Genomic DNA, 19,625 nt, shown 5'->3' with positions numbered 1-19,625 from the left:
TTTTTGTTTTTTGGACTCTTCAGTCATGAGGTGTTTTATTCCCTGCCACCACATAGCCCATTTGCTCCATTGAGCTCTCTCCTCACTGGCTTTTGCCTGTGCTTTCTTATGCTTTCCCTTATTTAGGAGTCCGCATGTTTTCCCTTCCTCTATCTCTTTCTCCTCCCTTTGCTTGGCTTCCTCTTCTTTTTTCCAAAACTCAGCCTTTACGTTACCTTGACCTTGCATGCTTCTCTTTTTCTCCTGCATCAATTTTATCACTGCTGCTTTTAGCTTAGATTTTTCTTCTGCCGCTGACCGGGGTTCGTGTGTTCGATCTATCACTTTATTGAGAGCCAACACCTGCTCCTCGACAGTCCTAAGTCCCGTAATCGGTCCCCACCCGTCATCATCTATTTCTCTGTCAAACTCGCCGTCCATTGTTTTTCTCAGTTATTTCAGTTGGCGGTGTACTACAAGTTTTGTTCCTCTCCGTACTACAAGATGTTACTTCCTCAATTCAGAGTTTGAGTGACTTACTTCAACAGGCCACTGCGTATGTTAACACCGTTAGGTTTCAACAGTGCTGCTGCTTCAGTTCACTTTTGCTCTGACATTCACACACATACACATTCATTCATTACCCTCTAATTATGGACTGCTCACAGTAGCGCTATGGTCTTGCTAGTCCCTGGCCTGCTCACATTTATTTCACTGGTCTTGCTAAGCCTGTTAGCTCACATTTATTTCACTGGTCTTGCTAACTTTTATTCTGAGTAGCTCACATTTATTTCACTGGTCTTGCTACTCTGTGTGTGTTTTCTCGTGTTCTGGAAAGGAATGCTTTGACTCACAGGACTTATCTTCTCTGTTCTTGCTGCTTCAGAGCATTTAGAGACAACTCACGTGGGATGTCATGCGATCTTGAAGTCTCCAAATGTTAAAACAGCTCACAGTTATTTTTTTATTTTATTTTATTTTATTTATTATTTTTATTTTTTTTATTTTTTTCTGGTCTCGTTATCTCAGGGGCTGGAGATAACTCACAGTTAATTGCTACATATGTGTTTGTGTTCCTATCCCAAGTTCTGGCCGACTGGAAACTATGGCACGCTATGTCCCTGGTATCCAGTCCTTGCTGTGAATCTAATCTTCACAACTGACACCAAAACTTTATATATCTGTAATTTGAGATTCCGTCCACTTACTGCAGCGACCACCTAGATAGTGCGATCGTGTTTCAGTTTTCAGTCACTCAACATTCACACCATGTGTTTTGCCTGGTCTTGCCTTTTCTTTTTTCTAGCTTTCCTTGATTTAGCATTTGGGGATCCTCAGCCCCCGGGACTCAAACCCAGCTGTACAGCCCTGCTGTTTTAACAGCCCCTCGTCAGAGAACTGTGGGAGTCACCACTCTCAGGATTTACACACACTTCCTTATTCTTAAGTTCATTCACTCACTCTATATATCATAGTGTAATCATTCACCTCGTCCCCCACTAAATTTGCAGACTTTAACTACTAGGATTTAGGACACAATAATTTAGTTCTATGCCAATGCAGAATAAAGATCTGCTTACCTTAAGTATGCCGGCTTGTGTCCCTCGTCCGTTCGTATCGGTCTTTCGTTTCTCAAATCACGTGATGAGGTCCGCTTTTGTCAACTTGGAGTTGATCCCGGACGAGCCCCCAAAATTGTTGTGACCAGAATTGTCACCCCGAATCCTCAGGACCTCAACTCTGTAAACACTGGAGGGAGAGAAGACTGAATGATCACACAGAGTCAAAATTAACTTCCGCCTGTTGCAAGAGGGAGAACTCAACAGCTCAATACAGATCACGTGACCTGCTCCTGCAGCTGTACCCCAAGAGTTCCGAGTTCTCCGTTGTTTGCAGGCTCGTTTTATTGCAATCAAAGGGGCGTTACATTTCATAAAGCATAACCATATTTAGATACATTTTACAGTTTGCTCCACATCTTGTTGTTTGGTTGGGGGTGTTTTTAGGGTAGGGGGTGTTTTAAGCCATAAATGGGTGCATTCACACTTTGCTTCATATCCTGGTTGGGGGTGTTTTGCTTCCCCCCCCTGTCGTACCATCCCCTGTGCTCAAGGACGCATATTTGTGTCTTACTCCTCTGCTTCACTTTTGCTTTTGTAACTTTCCACTCTCTGTGTGCATAATAGACTGTTTGTCATCTGAATATCATAAAGCATAGAGAATATAAAAATCCACACCACTCTTCCATAAAGGCCCAATTTGTGGAGTGCATTGCTAATAGTTGTCCTGTGCACAGATTCTCCCACCTGAGCAATGGATCTCTGCATCTCCTCCAGAGTTATCATGGGCCTCTTGGCTGCCTCTCTGATCAATGCTCTCCTTGCCCAGCCTGTCAGTTTAGGTGGATGGCCATGTCTTGGTAGGTCTGCAGTTGTGTCATACTCTTTCCATTTTCAGGTGATGGATTGAACAGTGCTCTGTGGGATGTTCAAAGCTTGGGATATTTTTTCATATCCTAATCATACTTTAAACTTCTCCACAACTTTATCCCTGACCTGTCTGGTGTCTTCCTAGGGTTTCATGATGCTGTTTGTTCACTAATGTTCTCTAGCAAACCTTTCGAGGCTTTCACAGAACAGCTGTATTTACACTGAGATAAGTTTACACACAGGTGGACTCCATTTACTTATTAGGTGACTTCTGAAGGCAACTGGTTGCACTGGATTTTATTTAAGGGTATCAGAGTGAAGGGGGGTGAATACTTTTGCACACCACACTTTTCTGTTTTTTATTCGTAAAAAATAATTCAAACTATGTATAATTTTTTTCCACCTCACAATTATGCACCACTGTTGGTCTATCACATAAAATCCCGATAAAATACATTTACATATGTGGTTAAAACGTGACAAAATGTGGAAAAGTTCAAGGGGGGTGAATACTTTTGCAAGGCACTGTATTTACATTATAGTACCCTCTGAACCCTACATTACCTGTGGTAACTGTACCTAAATGGCTAATTTGCTCCTGAGAAGTTACTGCATTTATCAAATGACACACTGTCACCTGTAATGTAAATTATGGCCAGATTAACAGCATATACAAACTGGTATTTTTGTATCTGTCTGCTCGCATTCACCATCTCTTTTCTGCCACTCTCTCTCCCTGTTTGAACACACATTCTCTACATATAGGTTTTATGCTGCCCAATATGTGGCTGTCAATTGACACAAGGCTTCAGGATTAGAGTATGGTTACCCAACCCGAACCTGTTGCGACCTGATGGGCTGAGCAAGTTTTTGACAAAAAAATTGAATTATGTCCAGGTTTGAGTACGACTCAGTTATGTGAATTAACATGGTGCTTTTAAGTTTGTTTAGTTAAAATATAGTAAAAAAATAAGTGATATGTGATATTAAGTGAGAACTGATAATAATTGATGGACCTACATTCTAGGTTTGGACTACATGTTCTGTTAAGTGCTGGATTTTATTTACGTGACAACGTTTTAAATGAAACACAGTGGCTTTTTGTTGCTCTCCAGGTAGTAAACAGTAGTAGTAGTGGTGGTGGTTTTAGCTAGCTAAGGATCGAGGACATAAATCATGGGGAGAAACAATGCCTTTGTTGCCACAGTCATCTACAGTGTAATCAGGGTAAACATGCAAGCTGTATCTACGGTAACAACTGTGTGACAGGGTGGGAAAAAAAAATCAGTGGTTCAGGTTACATTGACTCATACATTGTTGGGCTCAAGTCAAACAAACAGAACGCCTGTCAGTCAGGATCAGGAAGAAGAATGCACTTTGAGCCACACTCCATCAGTAATGCAGAAAGTGTGTTGCCCTTCACTCTTCTGTGACCAAAGAACCTACAATAAATTTGCTAAATCTTTCAATATCAATATATGCTTTAAGTAAAAATACTTTTTGGTTTGTTTTATGTCTGTTACTCTTTAAACAATTTGACTTTTAGTCCGTCACAGAAAGAAATCCTCTACATAAAATCTCAGTTGAATGATGTAAACATTAAACAGTCATATCAAAAGGAGATAGTGTCCCATAGGTTAACTTGGTAGTTTGTGTAATATAAAAATACATGCACTTGTGCTCAAGTTAATGACCGTGCTAAAGTGTAAAAACTTTATTTATAGAATGTTTTAATCATCACTGTCCCTTCCTGCCAATTTAATGCTTCATCAGTGAGAAGTGATTGCACTTGAGGAAATGCCTTTTTTGTTGACACATTACATGTCCTGTGCTGCTTTAAAAAATTATTCTTAATAAGAAATTAATTGAATCTAAAATGGAAAGCTGGGCAACACTGTTTCCCATAAATGTCATTGTTACTTTAAATGTAGTGAGCTGGAGTAACCTAAAGAATTAGTCCTCACATCAATGAGCCATTAAATTGCCTCTTAAGCAAATATGTTTTTTTAAGTGTGAAGGCCATCAACTTGGTGGAGAGTGCATTGTTAAGCAGTCTCAGGAGCAACTGCATATCAAGAGGCTCAAACATGAAGACTCATTTGAAAAACTGAGGACACAGTTTTCCAGGTTTTTGCCATCTTCACTTTCGATTGTGTTTAAAATGTAATGACTTTGGGTCCAGTGTATACATACATAGCTGTCCAACATTTTGCACTGCAGTACAATAAGCCTGCATACAACTTATGATTACCTGATACCTGTGTTTAATGTGCAATTATTTGCTATTTTTGCTGTATGAATCACATCCCTCAAATACTAGTTTGAATGCAAACTTGTTTGCATTATGACTTACCACATATTATTAATTTAGGAAGAATGTTAACACACTGCAGAGAATCCAGCAAAGTTAATCGCCTCAAGTAATAAATATTAATTCACACTAATGCAATCAATTGTGCTGAAGTTGAGCAGCAAATGTCTGTAGGAGCTTGTTTGCAGTTAATTTTAACATTTGTATATGCAGATTATTTTAATGTCTACATTTTATTAATACAACTTTGCAGTGAAGGATTTTTGCAGGATTTTTTCACCTGAAGATAAAGGAAAACAGGCAGCTATTAAAGTTTAAAGATAGTAAATTTGATTTATTTTATTTGTAGAGGTACCATTTACAAAATAAACATACATGTTTCCATTTGATGCATTGTGTTAGTTATCTTAGAGCTAATTTACATCTGCAGTCCCCCCAAAAATCACATGTAGACTAGCAAGGTCTTACAACTACCAACCAGTTCTTAACTATATGGTAAGAATTGGGTGGAATTGTTGAAGAATAAAGTGTTTTGAGCATGTATAAGAGAACACTGCTTTGAAAGACTACAGTCATGATAGTAAAGAGGTAATTTTAACACATTCAATAATAAGATGGCATTTTTAAAAACTGTTGTATTATCCATAACACCACAGACATAACAGCAGTAGACAGAGACAGCAGCAGAGAGATATAGAGATAGATATATAGATATAGATAGATATCTCTATCTCTATCTCTATATATCCTTGTTCCACCTTGTCTTGCCCTACTGTTGCCCTACAGCAGGCGTGGGGAACCTCCGGCCTCTGGGTCATATACGGCCCGCGAGAAAGTTTGGTCCGGCCCGCGAGGCAATCCGTAAAATACCTTCACAAAAAATTAATTCAAATGTGCAATTAAATGCCCCCGGGGCGGGTGTCTGTCTTTCCGGGCCATGACCAAGGTCATTGAACACAACATCAGCGTAACTGTTATCGCGTGTCATCTCATCGCGTCGTGTCCTCAGTGATTGACAGCCTGGTTTGTGGGGACGCTCCGGCAGTAATGAAAACTCAAACTTTGAGCGTCATTTTAGCGCGAAACATGCAAAACTGGACGCGTTGAAAGGACAAGTGCGCGTGGATAAAGTTGCCACTCTCCGAGTTTGATTTGCCAGCAAGCAGTTTTATCCAAACCGCGAGTGGACCAGGACAACGTGACGCAGGCTAGCTTCGTCGTGGGGAGTGAGCTAATTGCTATGCCGAAGGTGAATTTGTGCCTCGTTGCCGCTGTGGAGCTGCGCACGCCAGAAAAAATCAAGCTGTTCCAAAGTGTCAGTTTGTCTCGGAGAACCGTCTCAGATCGGATTACTGGCATGGCACAAGACATTGAGAAATCATTGAAGGATTCTGCAAGAGATTTCCAGTTTTTCTTTTCAAAACTGACTCTTGCAAAGACTCGGCTCCGCTCAAGACTGACTGACCCAAACCTGGACAACCAGCTGAGAGTAGCATCGTCATCACTGCCACCTGACATCAGACGTCTCACCAAGGAGAAGCAGTTCCAGCCATCGCATTAGGTCACACTGATATGATAATAATACTGATAAGTAAGTTTCTTTTTTTCCCACCTCAGATTGACAGTAGACAACCTCATAATGTACCTCAAATCATTTCAGAGCATTCTGATGTGAAAATCTCAAATCACTCGAAAAATGACATCGGAGCTATATTCAGCCTGCTTTCAAAAGAAAACTCCCTGTATCCACTCAACAATTTCTCCTCAGATTGACAGTAGACAACCTTATATAAGACAACTCAGATCTGTCATTTTCGAGTAATTTAAAGCTGATATATGAGATTTGAGAGGGCTGATTTTTTTTTAATTTCACATGCTCTGAAATTATTTTAGGTACATTATAGGTTATCTACTGCTTAAACTGCTAAACATAAGTGAATATAAAAACCAACAGGAATAGACAATTAATTGGATTAAAACACCAAGATACACTGAGATGGATGAAATTAAAATTGGCTAAAACATTAATTAATAGTCATGATATTTATGTTATTGCAATGAAGTTAAAAAAGGCCATAAAAATTATGTTGTGAGCTGCTTACCTTTTAAAAAAATAAAAATAAAAAAAATAATGTCATGGCCCCTGAGGGACGGTATGAAAATTGAAATGGCCCTCGATAGGAAAAAGGTTCCCCACCCCTGCCCTACAGGATATCTTCACTGCATTTCAGCACCTCACCAGTTTATCAGCACCGTGTGACCTGGCAGAACTGCGTGTAGCACTTGTGGAGGAGTGGAACGCATTGCCTCAGAACAACATCATGAGGCTAGTGAGGAGCATGAGACGTTGCTGTCAAGCTGTCATTGCAGCAAATGGTGGAAAAACCCGCTACTGACATTGTCAATTTTTGTTATTTGGGGCTATCCTTGTTATTGTCTACATTTTTGGGGTAATAAATATTAAACTAATGAAAATGGTGTTTCTTCTCATTCATTATTAGTAATATCAAAGGGAACTTTTACTTATTTTATTAAAATTGAGACCAAATAGGAAAAGCACTCATTCTTCCCTCAACTGCCTCTTTTCTCTTTATACTCTGTGCCTATCACACATTTCACATTTTCTACACTATTGAAAAAACTAAAGCAAATATTATGGAAACAAAACAATCCACTGAAACATTTATGAAAATAGTGTTCACCACACATCTACAAAAAGGACAGTTATTAATTTCCCAAACAGAAAGCTGAAGAAAATGGATTGTAGAAAACACACTTTACTGTAATATGAATGCAGTTCTTGTGACACATGAAATTTAGAACCAAATTATTTTAAAAAAACAAAGTTGTTACATAGAAAGAAAAGAAGGGACAAGTATTTGCAATAAATTTACAAACAAGTCTTTCTAGTGGAGACCTCAACACCTGCCTATGTGTCATTAGACCTTCAGCATTTTTAGATTATTTCCTTTTTTTTTCCATCTGTACTGTATTACTACAACTGAGAATCATCATTTATGTTACTTCAATTTAAAACAAATATCTAAAGTATTCAGGAATGGATAAAGTCTGCCACATGTCAGATCAGGCTCTTCATGAAATGGCCAGCAGTGCCTTTTTTAATTTTACCACATTTATAAATATTACAAAGCAGAAGACCTGTCAGAAGATATTTAAATCACTGACAGACTGAAGTCCTGTCTTGGTCAACATGGGATCCAGATATAATTAAATGGCTTCCTATTCCACCAGTTGTCCTTTTAAATAGAAACTGTGAGTATTATGCAAGCAAGCAGCATGGTTGACTCTGGCATGGGACACTGGCTCTGTAGTCATGAATCTGAGTACAAGCAAGCAGCATGGTTGACTCTGGCAAGGGACACTGGCTCTGTAGCGCAACCCATCAATCTGAAAGTGTTAGGTAGTATGTTTAAAGCATTTTTGCGTAACCAAAATGAAAACCCATTTGCGGTTCCTTGCTCACGTTGCTGCTTTTATATGTATTGACTCTATCGACATTGAATAGCATATTCTACAACCCATAATGTATAGATCTGCAGGCTGATAACATGAATGACAAAAGAAAATATCTTCGTACAAGTGGGTACAGGGGTGCAGTTTTACACAACATTTAATTTATTTTTGCAAATCAACTGCAATGAAAAAGACTGAAAATAAAGTGCTGATCTCAGTGCATGCATTTAGCACCGACTTCTTAGCAAACCTAACCCATGAAAAAGACAAAGTGTACTTCTTCCTCTGTCTTGTGCTTTTTGTTTTTGAAGTCTGGCAGGTCCAAGATTTTCCTGCAGTGTTTTCCTCTCAGTTGATGTTGCTTTCAGACATTTAACTGTACTTTCCTCTCCATTTCAATCTTTTCTCTGCAACTCACTCTATCGTACAAGGCTCCTCTTATGCCATCCTGCAAACTTCTACGTCATCTGCTCCTACATCAGTTCCTTTTCGCGCTGTTTATCACGGCCTTGGCTCCTATCTTTTGTATAACAGCGAGTGAAGTGTGCATGTACAACGTATAACAGAGAACCATGGCCAATTGTTTTTGCAGCCGGAGCCGGAAATCACAGAGAAAAAAAATCACCTCTCAGTAACTAAACACAATGTAGAGCATTTTTAATCTGCATTTTTTTTGCAGATTATACATGTTTCTCAGTGACTGTATAATATTTAGAGTACTCATTTAAAAATATAGAGTCTTATTCAGTTAAGGTCTATATGATTCTTCTTCATGTGGGACAGGTAGGGTGGTTCCCTAGTGCCCCCTATTGACGAGTCACCACTGAATCTGAGTACTCTAGATAGATGTATGGACAGATGGTGCAGTTTATGCTTTAACAGAAGCATGAATGAAGTGTATGATGGAGGAGGACAGAATGGAAGGGTCAGAAAATATGTGTCAGGTTAATATCTCCATCTCTGAACAGCACCCACCTTTCAGAGGGAACCTCTAGACCTACCTTCAGAATGTATGAGAAACAAATCCTTTACCAATTCATATTCCACCCAGTTTCACAGTATCAATGTTTAGCTAACAAGTGCATCAGAATAAATAAAAACGATGTTGACTTAACAATTACACTGTGACCACCAATGTACGGTTGTGACACAATGTCATTGTAACATGCAGAATCACTGAACAACTTACTTTCCTCATGTGTTGACTTAGCAGCCACAGTCCCTCATGTAAGGCTCTGTGGGCACTGCACTATTCAAGCACAGCATACTGTAATTTCTCTAAGACTGTGCATGGCAAAGATGAGCTGCAAGCAAACCAACCATGGAGGGAAGAATGGGGTTGCGCTACCCAGTTAATATTCTGAGAAATTGAATGTCACATAGTTGCATTTCACAACAACAGGGACACAAAAGGTTTTTAGCATGCCTTTCATGTTCATGCTAAAATGCTTATATTTCAGAGTTTCTTTGTTGTGATATAATTATGCAGCCTGCTGTGCTGATGCTGTTTTCAATAATATAGACTGTTTTACTGTCAAACAATAAAAGTAATTTAATCTTGAACATACACAGAATTAAGACGAGATGTTGACATCTACTGTATAGTATATAAAGTTTTTTAAAAATGTTGATAAAGCAACCACATTATGAACATAAAAGTACAAGGTAATTTAAAAATCATTATACAACACAGAGTTGCAAAAATAGAAGTGAAAAACTCCTTCATTTAATATCATGGAAGAGTAATTCAAAAAGTGAAACTTTCATATATTCTAGATTTATTACTCATAAATAGAAATTAAATATTTCAAGCTTTTTTCAATTTAAATTTTGATGATTACACTTTAAAGCTTATGAAAATAATCACTGTCAAGTGCTAGCCATATTTCCATAAAATAATGCAGTCAAACATTATAATTAATGAGGATGTAATCACAGATGATTTGTTGGTGAAAGATAATATATTCAGTAGTGCCATGTTGAGGTTATATTGTAAACTCAGCAGTGGATGCCTAATAAGCTATATGTTAATTCAGTTGTCCAGCTGTCCCCTCTATGCACATTGTGCTACTGTTAGGATTTCAGCTAACATTCATGACTGGCCGACATGGATAATAAAACCGGTGTGTACTCACTATATTCTATAAGTGACTTTGCAATTCTTAGTCAGTCAGGTCTGATTTCCTCCTTTTCAGTATAAAAGCATTTTTTCAGTCTTTAATAATGCAATCTGAGACACCATAGTCTGGGAAAGCATTAAAAGTGATGAAGGATTTCAGTTTGATTGTGTTTCTGTCCTCTCCGGCCAATTAGGCTACCATCCTGTGGCTTTGGAGGAGGATGCAGAAGAGTATCCCTCTTAGGATAACATTCAAATTGTTTCAATGTGCACATTGCATAAGATAGGGTAGAGGTAGGGGATATAACTGACAAAACTGTGAAAGTAAAGGGGTGTATTGGAGTGAAAAACCAACACAGAATTCTCATCTGCCTCTGTAGATCCCCTTATCGCTCTCTCAGCACTCCTGACCTCCTACTGATTTGCTTCACTTTCACTGCTCGCAGACTGTTGATTTTGTCTTCATAAGGCAGCTGTTTTAGCAAAACACAAAAACAAAAAAAAAGACCTCCCCTACCTTGCCACTCGACAAAAGTCATACAAAATTAAGGAGTGGCTGGTGGACATAATGGAGCACTGCCTCTATAAGAGCAAGATAATTTGCTCAGGAGAGATTGGACACCATGCATAAATGTTTGCGTATTGTGCCAGACAGCTAGAACTGAGTTCTGCACAGGCCTAAAATTGAGACTTGAATCACCCTCAGACCATACATTTAAGACCTGACCTAACTGAACCAGCCTGGTGATGCCGACCTGACACTAAGTTTTTGACAGTAAATGATACTTAGTTAAAGGAGCAATTGGTAAAATATAACCAGAAGTCTTAAACTTAAAAAAAAAAATGAACTAATATTATTAACAGAGTGTGAAGAAACAGCAGTGTTGATTTTATGTTAAAGACATACTATATTGAGATGTCTGTACTGTTAGCATGCAAACCTGCTAGCCCCGACCTTTCCAGTATCCTGATACCACTTTGTACCAACAGGGACAACTTTAAAAATTAACAAAACAAACTCACAAAATGTCTAGAAGGGAAATCGCTTTCATCTATTTTCTTTATCAATCAAAAAAGTGTAACTGTACATTAATGATTTAAAATCAAGTGTGTCTCTATTACCACACTAAGATGAGCTTCATTGTTTCTTCATAAACTCACCAAAATAGTCTTGGTTTGTCTTTCCACTGTCAGCTCTGGTCTAAGTAAATCCTCAATCCAACTGCTAATGCTGCACACTCTTGCTATCCTCTGTCATCAAAACAGGCATATCTCAGTCTCAGAGGTTCAGTCCGAGTCTGGTGTCTAGCCATGCCACTGAGGGCCAGTTGACTGAGCCCCCTGACTAATATAGGCGAGCTGGCCCCATAGCTTACTGAGTTACTTACTAACAGCAGCTAGCATAGCAGTTAGTCACCACAGCCAAAAGACAGCTACAGCAAATAGTAGCAAGAATGTGGTTGAGGTGTGACAGAAGGGGAATTTCAAACTTGGCTCAGCATCAGCTCGGTGTTGAGTTACTCTTTGAATAACCGCCCAATTCACACTGCTGATTCTGGTCTTTGTATCATTTGTATGTACATTAGCAGCTTCCTTTTAGTGCAGCTGTAGGTCTTGCATCCTAAATTCTAACCTTAACTGTCTGCTTACGTTTGTATCTCCTCTCACTCCAAATTATGAAAAAACAAATGCAGTGGTTGTAGTTTTGTTTTAATATTTCTGCACACATGCACTTGCCTCTGTCAGACATAGCTAAATTTTAAAAAACCAAACATATAATAATATTAATATGTCTTATTTCCAGAGAAAAAATCTTTCCAATTAGTGAAGTGTAAGTCACTGCTCAGCATGTCACAACACAGCCTAACATGTGGCGACAGGAAACATTTGGCCTGCCACAATTATTTAGTTTTTTTCTTTGTCCTCATCACAGCTGAATTCCTGATACTACTAAAGACAAAGGGGGGTGAGGTCTGTGAGGAGAAAAGACTTTCAGTTAAAAGACTTTATAGTCCCATGCCATACTCACTGCACACTGCACTCTATAATTGACATCACCATTACTCTGCTGTGCTCACAAGTGAAGAGGAAATAGAAAGAATACATTCCCTGGTATTCCAGCTTAGTGGACAGCACAACACGAATATTAAGTCAAGTGGCAAGAGAAGCCTTTAGAGGGTTTCACTCCATAGAGAACAGCTAAACCTAAACATCAGTGCTTTCAAAAGACACGTGAAAAGAATTGTTAGTCATACGCTTGTTTGTGTCAGGGCAGCAGAATTAATGTAAGAGTCATTGCTTCCAAGCCTTACTGGCACTTTAACAAGTAGCTCTCCACATGTACATTGCTAAGTAATATCATGAGGATAAGAGAGAACAGAGAATATGATTAAAATAACAAGCAGACTCTGTCAGTGTGAGGAGTCATGACACAATTATGTCAGAACAAGTTGTTCTAACACTGAGAGCTGGATTAGACAATGAATGTTTATTAGATTACAAAATGGGTACACATACTACTACTCTTCTCCTTGATATCCACATAATCAGTGTGTGAATGGGTGAATGTGGCATGTATTGTACAGTGCTTTGAGCTGTCGTTAGACTGGAAAAGCACTATAAAAATGCAGGCCATTTACCATTTACCATTATTTAATCATCCCACTGTATTAGCAGGATGCATTTTCTGCCACAAATGATATATACAGCCATAGTTAATTTGCAGTACAGTCATACACACAAAAGTTACATGTAATATGTGCTTCATATGTCTTATGTCTTTCAAATGCAGAAACAGGCAAATGTACCACAGTACTCTTTGCACAGTATAGCATTACAGAACTATAGAAATAGAAATGCTAATGGATATATATATATATATATACATATGTTTATTCTTTCTCAACAGTCCAAAAGCTACATGTGCAGCAGCCAGGGGAATGTACTGTGCTTCAACATAGATTTCAAATCAGGCTTCACCTGCTCAGAAGGCACTTCAAAGGTGAAGTATTTTCTGTGCTATACCATTAATAGCTCCTGGGACTGCAGTTTGTCAGTTTGATTTTCAATATTGATACACTACGGGCTTTTTCTTATTCGCTTAGGCTTCTGTTGTATTTGAAGATGTATTTTAAATAACTCCGAAGTAGACACAACATTGTATTTCAGAGAATGGTATGCTATAGTTTAGATTAGGTACATTTTGACATTGTATTGGCAGCCTCGCTATATTTTGAGTGGATACATGTTTTGTTCAATGCATCACTGCAAGAACAGGTAGAGCAGTGATTTCCATAGCTCTAATATCCTTTTGTTCTAAATTATAGATTTCATCAAAGTAGTATTGCCCGTTGAAATGTCAGGTCTTGATCATGCTGGTCTCTCAGTAGTCAGCAATGTTGCCCTCATTATTGGAATCGGTGCACAGTTGTGAATAATAATCCCTCTCCTTGTAGACCATACTGTGGCGATATAAGTTCTCCCAACTGAAAGGCTCCTCTGACGATGGGAAAACCAGGGTAAAACTCCTTTTCAAGAGTGCTGAAAGCAAGCAAATAGAAATGAAGGTAATTTATTTTTATTTTTTTTAAACAAATGAAAGATATACGATGACATTAGAATTTGAGTTTGTTATTGTTAGTTATTTTGCACCAATTATTATTACTGATAATAACAGCCAGCTTTACTGAATGTCTAATGAAGAATCTTTCCACCCTGTGTCTGATGAATATTCCAGTAAACTTAGTTTTTCAAGAGATTGTAAAAGACCAATATATCAAGAGAGTGGAAAGAAACAGCAGTTTTAATTTGTTGTAGAGATCTACTGAAGTTGGCATGCTAGACAGCTAGCCATGAACCTGAAAACCTCTTTCTCACGGGGGTGCAAATCTCCTGTGCCAGTGGTATAAACACAGAAACTCCCTCAGTAGACTGACTAGCTGCACAGCTAACTGAGCTAACAAGAAAACCGCAGCTACAGTCGCTGCCCCGTATTTGTTCGGAGTATTAATTCAACAGGCACCTTTAAGTTTGATCATTTTCTTATTTAAAGTATTAACATCATCTATTGATTAATGGGTCCTTTCTCTCTTTGACTTGTGTCTTCCAGGAACTAGAGTTTGCTAACCTAACAGCAGTCCTCCACTGTATACATTCTTTTATTGCTGCAAAAGTGGCCTCCATGGACCCTCTCTTTATGTGCAGTCAAAATTTCCCTGGAACTGGAAATTACATGAACAGTTAAGAAGACACATCCTCATCGTCATGTTCACCTGCAGCGACTCAGCAGTATTTTATGCACAGAGCCAATTGTTATGTCTATCTTGTTCTTGCTATTTTTGTATGAACTACTGTAAAAAAAAAAAAACATTTGTAATAGACCATAGTGTAAGATAATATTTGAAATAATGTTAGATGTTTTTAAATTTTTGACAAGTAGAAAAAAAAACATAGATCCACAGTTCTTCCATCCTTTGAATATTTTTTCTCTCCATACATAAGGAGACCGATTGTGATGTGAAATTATTATTTAACCGTCACTTTGAAAGGCAGCAGCCGTGCTACCATATGGTGTGTGACTGCCATAATTTGACAATATGACAAGAATCACTTAAAATGGCAACTGCCACTGTGTTCAGCAGTAAATTTTAGTTGATACTGTATGTATGAAGACATGTGATGCTGTTCCTACATATAGTGATTAAATTTTATGATGAATTTGATACTACCATTCTTTCATTTTAGATTTGACATTTGCCCCAGACCTTTGACAAGGATTTTCTTTCCTTCCTTATTTTTCCTGGTCTGAAATGGGACACAAACACCTTACAATATAATGCAGTCTAATATGCCTCCAAATAACCACAGAATAAATTAATAATGAAACATGATAAGCTTCACAAAGGCAGCATTTATTGCATGGCTACTTTGGCTTGTATTAAACTGTATGATGTTTGTGTTATTGTGTTCATCCTTTGTTTCTAATAAAGGCAAACATTTCAGATTTCTCTGCCCAATTAACACACAAAGTATATTCAAAGATCCACTTTTATAAACTCCTGTTCAAATACAGTCAGAAATACCATATGTCTTCAGATACTTGTACTGCATTGGTTTCAGTGTGAAATGCAAATTAGCTGTTTTCAATAAATTGCTCATGAAGCACAACTACCTATCATGCAAGACATGTGTTGGGTTGGGTTTATACATCTACTTTGAAAGAGGACTGCTCTTTTCCTGCTTTGGTTGCTAATAACTTAATATAAGTTGACATTCTTTTTTTTTTTTTGCGGTGCCTTTTTTTTAAGTTTGCCCTGCTTTTTTGTGCATCTGCTTCAAGTTGGAAATCTCATAACTTTGCTGAAAGGCGTTGTGGACTTGGATTGGATGGGAAAATTCCCCTTCCCACTGTCTTCCAACTTTTTAGGGGCCATCCACATGGAAACGCTTTTGTGTGTAAATGCACATGTTTTGTATCGTTTTGGCTGATCGTCCAAATAGATCCTTTAAACGCACTTTTTTAAACCTGGTCTCAGGGTGGAAAAATTTGAAAACGCTGCCCTTGCGTTCTCGTGTGGACAGCGAATCTGCATACTTTGCGTATCGATGACGCCGTCGCCCCACCCCTCGACCTCTAGCCTTCGACCACTTAACCCTGCAACGTCTCATACAACAACAACAACAATGGCAGACTACATGCTTGTGTTTGTGCTGCAGAAGATATTGAGCCTTTAAAGCGCCACCTATAGGCCTAGAATATGAACTACAGCATTATGAGTCATTTACAACAAATCCATTTGCACGCAAATATTCTTGAAACAATGCCATGGAAGGGGGGGGGGGACGACAAAGATCCTTTAAGTACGTGTGGACATGGCCTTAATGTCAACTCCTGCTGACGTGTGAAGGCTCCTTTGATATAAGTCCTCAGCTGCTTCTGGTCAGCCACACCTGAAAAGGATCACTTATAGGCTTCCTACTGGTGAGATGACAGGTTGTGTTTGATGAACACTCGATGAAGCTGGAGGCGTTGCTGCTGGAGATTTTATATTTTAACGATGTCAATGATGTTAAGAGAGATGAGTAATTGTCAGAGGTGTGTCATTGCCTTGTGTCATAAAAAAGATGACCTCAGAGGTAATAAATTCCGTAAATTTTTTTAATGCAATGCACAGTTCAGAATAAACCTGGATTCATTGCTCACATCTGTGTTCCCACTGAGAAAGTTCATTGTGTTGTATGTATTGTATTTCATTGTGATGCACTATTAACATTGGTGTCGTAACAACAACCAAAACATGGCACCATAAATCAGGTTACTACTTGGCAAATGATGGACAGGACAATGGTTGTCAGTTTTTTTCTAGTTTATAGGTCCCTGCCCTTTGGTGTGGCCTGGCCTGGGAATCTTCAGTGCTCTTGGGGGTTAATCTATTGTTGGCAGAGGTTAGTCATTAGGGACACGGTTTTATTTAGAACAACATACATGCTCTGAATTTGTGACTACTGCTGATCAAGCAACTGAACGTAATCGTCCTGCCATTGACTTGGCATAATTTAAAAGTCTGATTTGAAAGAAAGTTAATTGTTGAGCCTCATTCCCAATTCAAATACTCACAGCGGTAGGATAGGCCAGCAACCAACCCAAAGTATCAGCATTTAATGAGTTGGAAAAATTCATCAACAATCGGCTACCTTAAAAACTGTGTCAGTGTCCAGGCACGGCACTTAGATGCCTCATGTTCCATGAAGCAGGAGATGGTTTAACCAAATCTAGCCCCATAGTTTAAAGCAGGGATGCCCAAACTTTTTCCCTTGAAGGGCAAAAGCTAAAGCTTGGTGGACCATGGAACTAAAGCCTATTGTATTGCACTGTAAAGATGCAAAATGGGTAATAGGATCTAAAGTTTTCTTAACTGACAGACTTTCTGCACAAACTGTCACTCTGAGGTTATAACTTGGAGGGTATAAGTTACTTACATTTTATGATCATGATGCTGGATCAGTTCAGATCAAACCTGTCTGATGGGTTCATTGCTCACCTCTGTGTTCCCATCGAGACAGTTCTTTGTATTTCATTGTGATGCACTAATGACATTGGTGTGGCAACTACAACATTAAATCAGGTTACTGCATGGCAAAGAACAATGGTTGTCAGCTTTTTTCTGGTTTATAGGTCCCTGCCCTTTGGTGTGGCCTGTCCTGTGAATCTTCAGCGTCTTTGGTGGTTTATCTGTTGTTGGGTCCAGAGGTTAATTAGGGATACAGTTTTATTTAGAACAACACACAAGCTCTGAATCTGTGACCATTGCTTTGCGCTCAATTGAATCAACTACCTTACAAACTTGACCTTAAATGAATAAAAAGTAAACCTCAGTGATGAATATTCAGTGTCCAGGTATGGCACTTAGATACCTCATGTTCCATGAAGCAGGAGAGGGTTTTACCAAGTCCGGCACCATAGTTTAAAGCAGGGATGCCCAAACTTTTTCCCTTGAAGGGCTAAAGGTAAAACTTGCTGGGCCAAATTCCTATTGTATTGTATTTAATGATGCAAAATTGGCAATATAATCCTAAGTTTTCCTTAACTGACAGACTTTCTACACAAACTGTCACTCTGCCGTTATACTCAGATTATAAAAAAATATAACTACGTATTTAGATATTTAGTAGAGAGCCCCCCAGGGCCACAGGGTAGAAAAACATTTTTGTGAAAATCTGTGGGAAAGGATTCATTTGTGTTTTTACCTCCCGACATGGAGGAGGAGCCTGCTGTCTGCATCGTCACTCTTTATAGAGTTCTTTGTCCTTATTGAATAATACGGGCAGGGATACCAGCACATTTATTTAGTTTTTTACTCCATGAACGGAGGGAGGAGAGACTTGGGTTACTCACCAAACTCTCTGTAACAGTGATTAATAGTGAAACATGGAGATTTGTAACATGTTTTTTTTTTTTTTTTATTTAAAAATATATCAGCAGCAATATAGTAACAATACTGAGCATATGAACTTGGTTTTTTCAGTGGTGGCTACTGCTCTACCTACCATACCCTACTTAATGAAGGGTTGAATTGCCACTGGCAAAATATTACCTTTCTAAAGTGTTTGCTATTTGAGATGAGTAAAAAATTAGTTCCAGGCTGAGCCTCATCATTATGACAAATTATGGGATTATGCAGCTCATTGACTATAACCTGAATCATTTCAGAAGTAAGGCAACACCTTTATTGTATATAATTTAGGTGGCTTCTAGAACAGCTTTCTTTGGGCATCAGAAATACACACACAAATTGGTTCTATATGATTCGAATTATGTGTTGTGATAATGTCATAAGAGGGGTTCTTATTCTTATTAATTCTTATTATTAACAATTGTATCTGTTTAATTATTATGCTGAATGTAAACGTGTAGTGACTTCCAGCTATGTAGATCTCCAATACTGAAGTGATTTTTTTTTTCAAAGAAGATATTAGGCAGCTCAGAGATAAAAAAAAAAAAAAAAAAAAAAAAAAAAAAAGAAGGACCAGAGAGTGTCTACTTATTGCTGGTCAGTTATTCTTAAACTCTACAAAATGATGCAACTTATACATTCTAAAAGTCTTGGCTAAAAACAACAGCTGTCAGAGCGTGAAGAATAAACACAAAGTAGATTTAATATCTCTTGAGACAGTGAAAAATGTCCCATCATTGGATTTAACTATTTTGTTCAGGTGTCAGTCATTCGGTTTAACCTCAAAAGAATACTTAAGCATACTCTCTGTATTTTATAATGCCTGAAACCTCATTGAAAAGAAATACTACATGCCATAACTTTTTCTTTATATGTCTTCGTCCCCTCCAAACTCCAAAGTTTTGGCTAGAACAGTTTTTTGTTGAAGTCAAACCAGGCACTGTGACAACAAGAGTGCACGTAATTCTACGGCTGAGATGATCTTTTGTTCGTCAGTGCCGGCTGCTGTCGCACACAAAGCATCATAAGTTGCATCAGCACCATGTCAAGCATGAATTTCAAGTGCACTGCACATATCAACCAGCCGTGACTCTCACAGTTGACTCTACTGACGGCAATCAACCCTGAATAAAACTGAGGTATTTCTGATGAGGACAAGTAGCCTATGAGGGTTGCTGCAATGGCATTTATCACAATAAATAATCCCTACAGTCTGCATCTAAAACATTAGAAAACAGATGGGGGAAGTTGGCGGTTACATTGAAAGAAGCAGGATCTGTGTGCACAATGTGTTTGGGATGTGTTACTGCAGTTAAAACACATCCCAGGATGCTGATTATCACTGTAGTAGTGGCATGCTT

At 38.4% G+C, this 19,625-nt stretch overlaps 1 protein-coding gene across 2 annotated transcripts in view; it reads left to right on the top strand.

The window, feature by feature from the left end:
• Positions 1-15,493, top strand: part of sntg2 (syntrophin, gamma 2) — a 106,517-nt gene extending 91,024 nt beyond the window's left edge. For both annotated transcript variants that reach the window (XM_030443549.1, XM_030443548.1), the window contains 3 exons: positions 13,221-13,313; positions 13,768-13,878; positions 14,421-15,493. In XM_030443549.1, coding sequence (XP_030299409.1) covers positions 13,221-13,313; positions 13,768-13,878; positions 14,421-14,555 — 339 coding nt within the window. In that variant the 3' untranslated portion in view covers positions 14,556-15,493. The remainder of the gene's footprint in view (positions 1-13,220; positions 13,314-13,767; positions 13,879-14,420) is intronic.
• Positions 15,494-19,625: the final 4,132 nt, after the last annotated feature.

This window comes from Sparus aurata, chromosome 16 (assembly GCF_900880675.1).
Source record: "Sparus aurata chromosome 16, fSpaAur1.1, whole genome shotgun sequence".
NCBI lineage: Eukaryota > Metazoa > Chordata > Actinopteri > Spariformes > Sparidae > Sparus > Sparus aurata.
The sequence above is the reverse complement of the archived record's forward strand: the minus strand, read 5'-3'. Positions and strand labels throughout refer to the sequence as shown.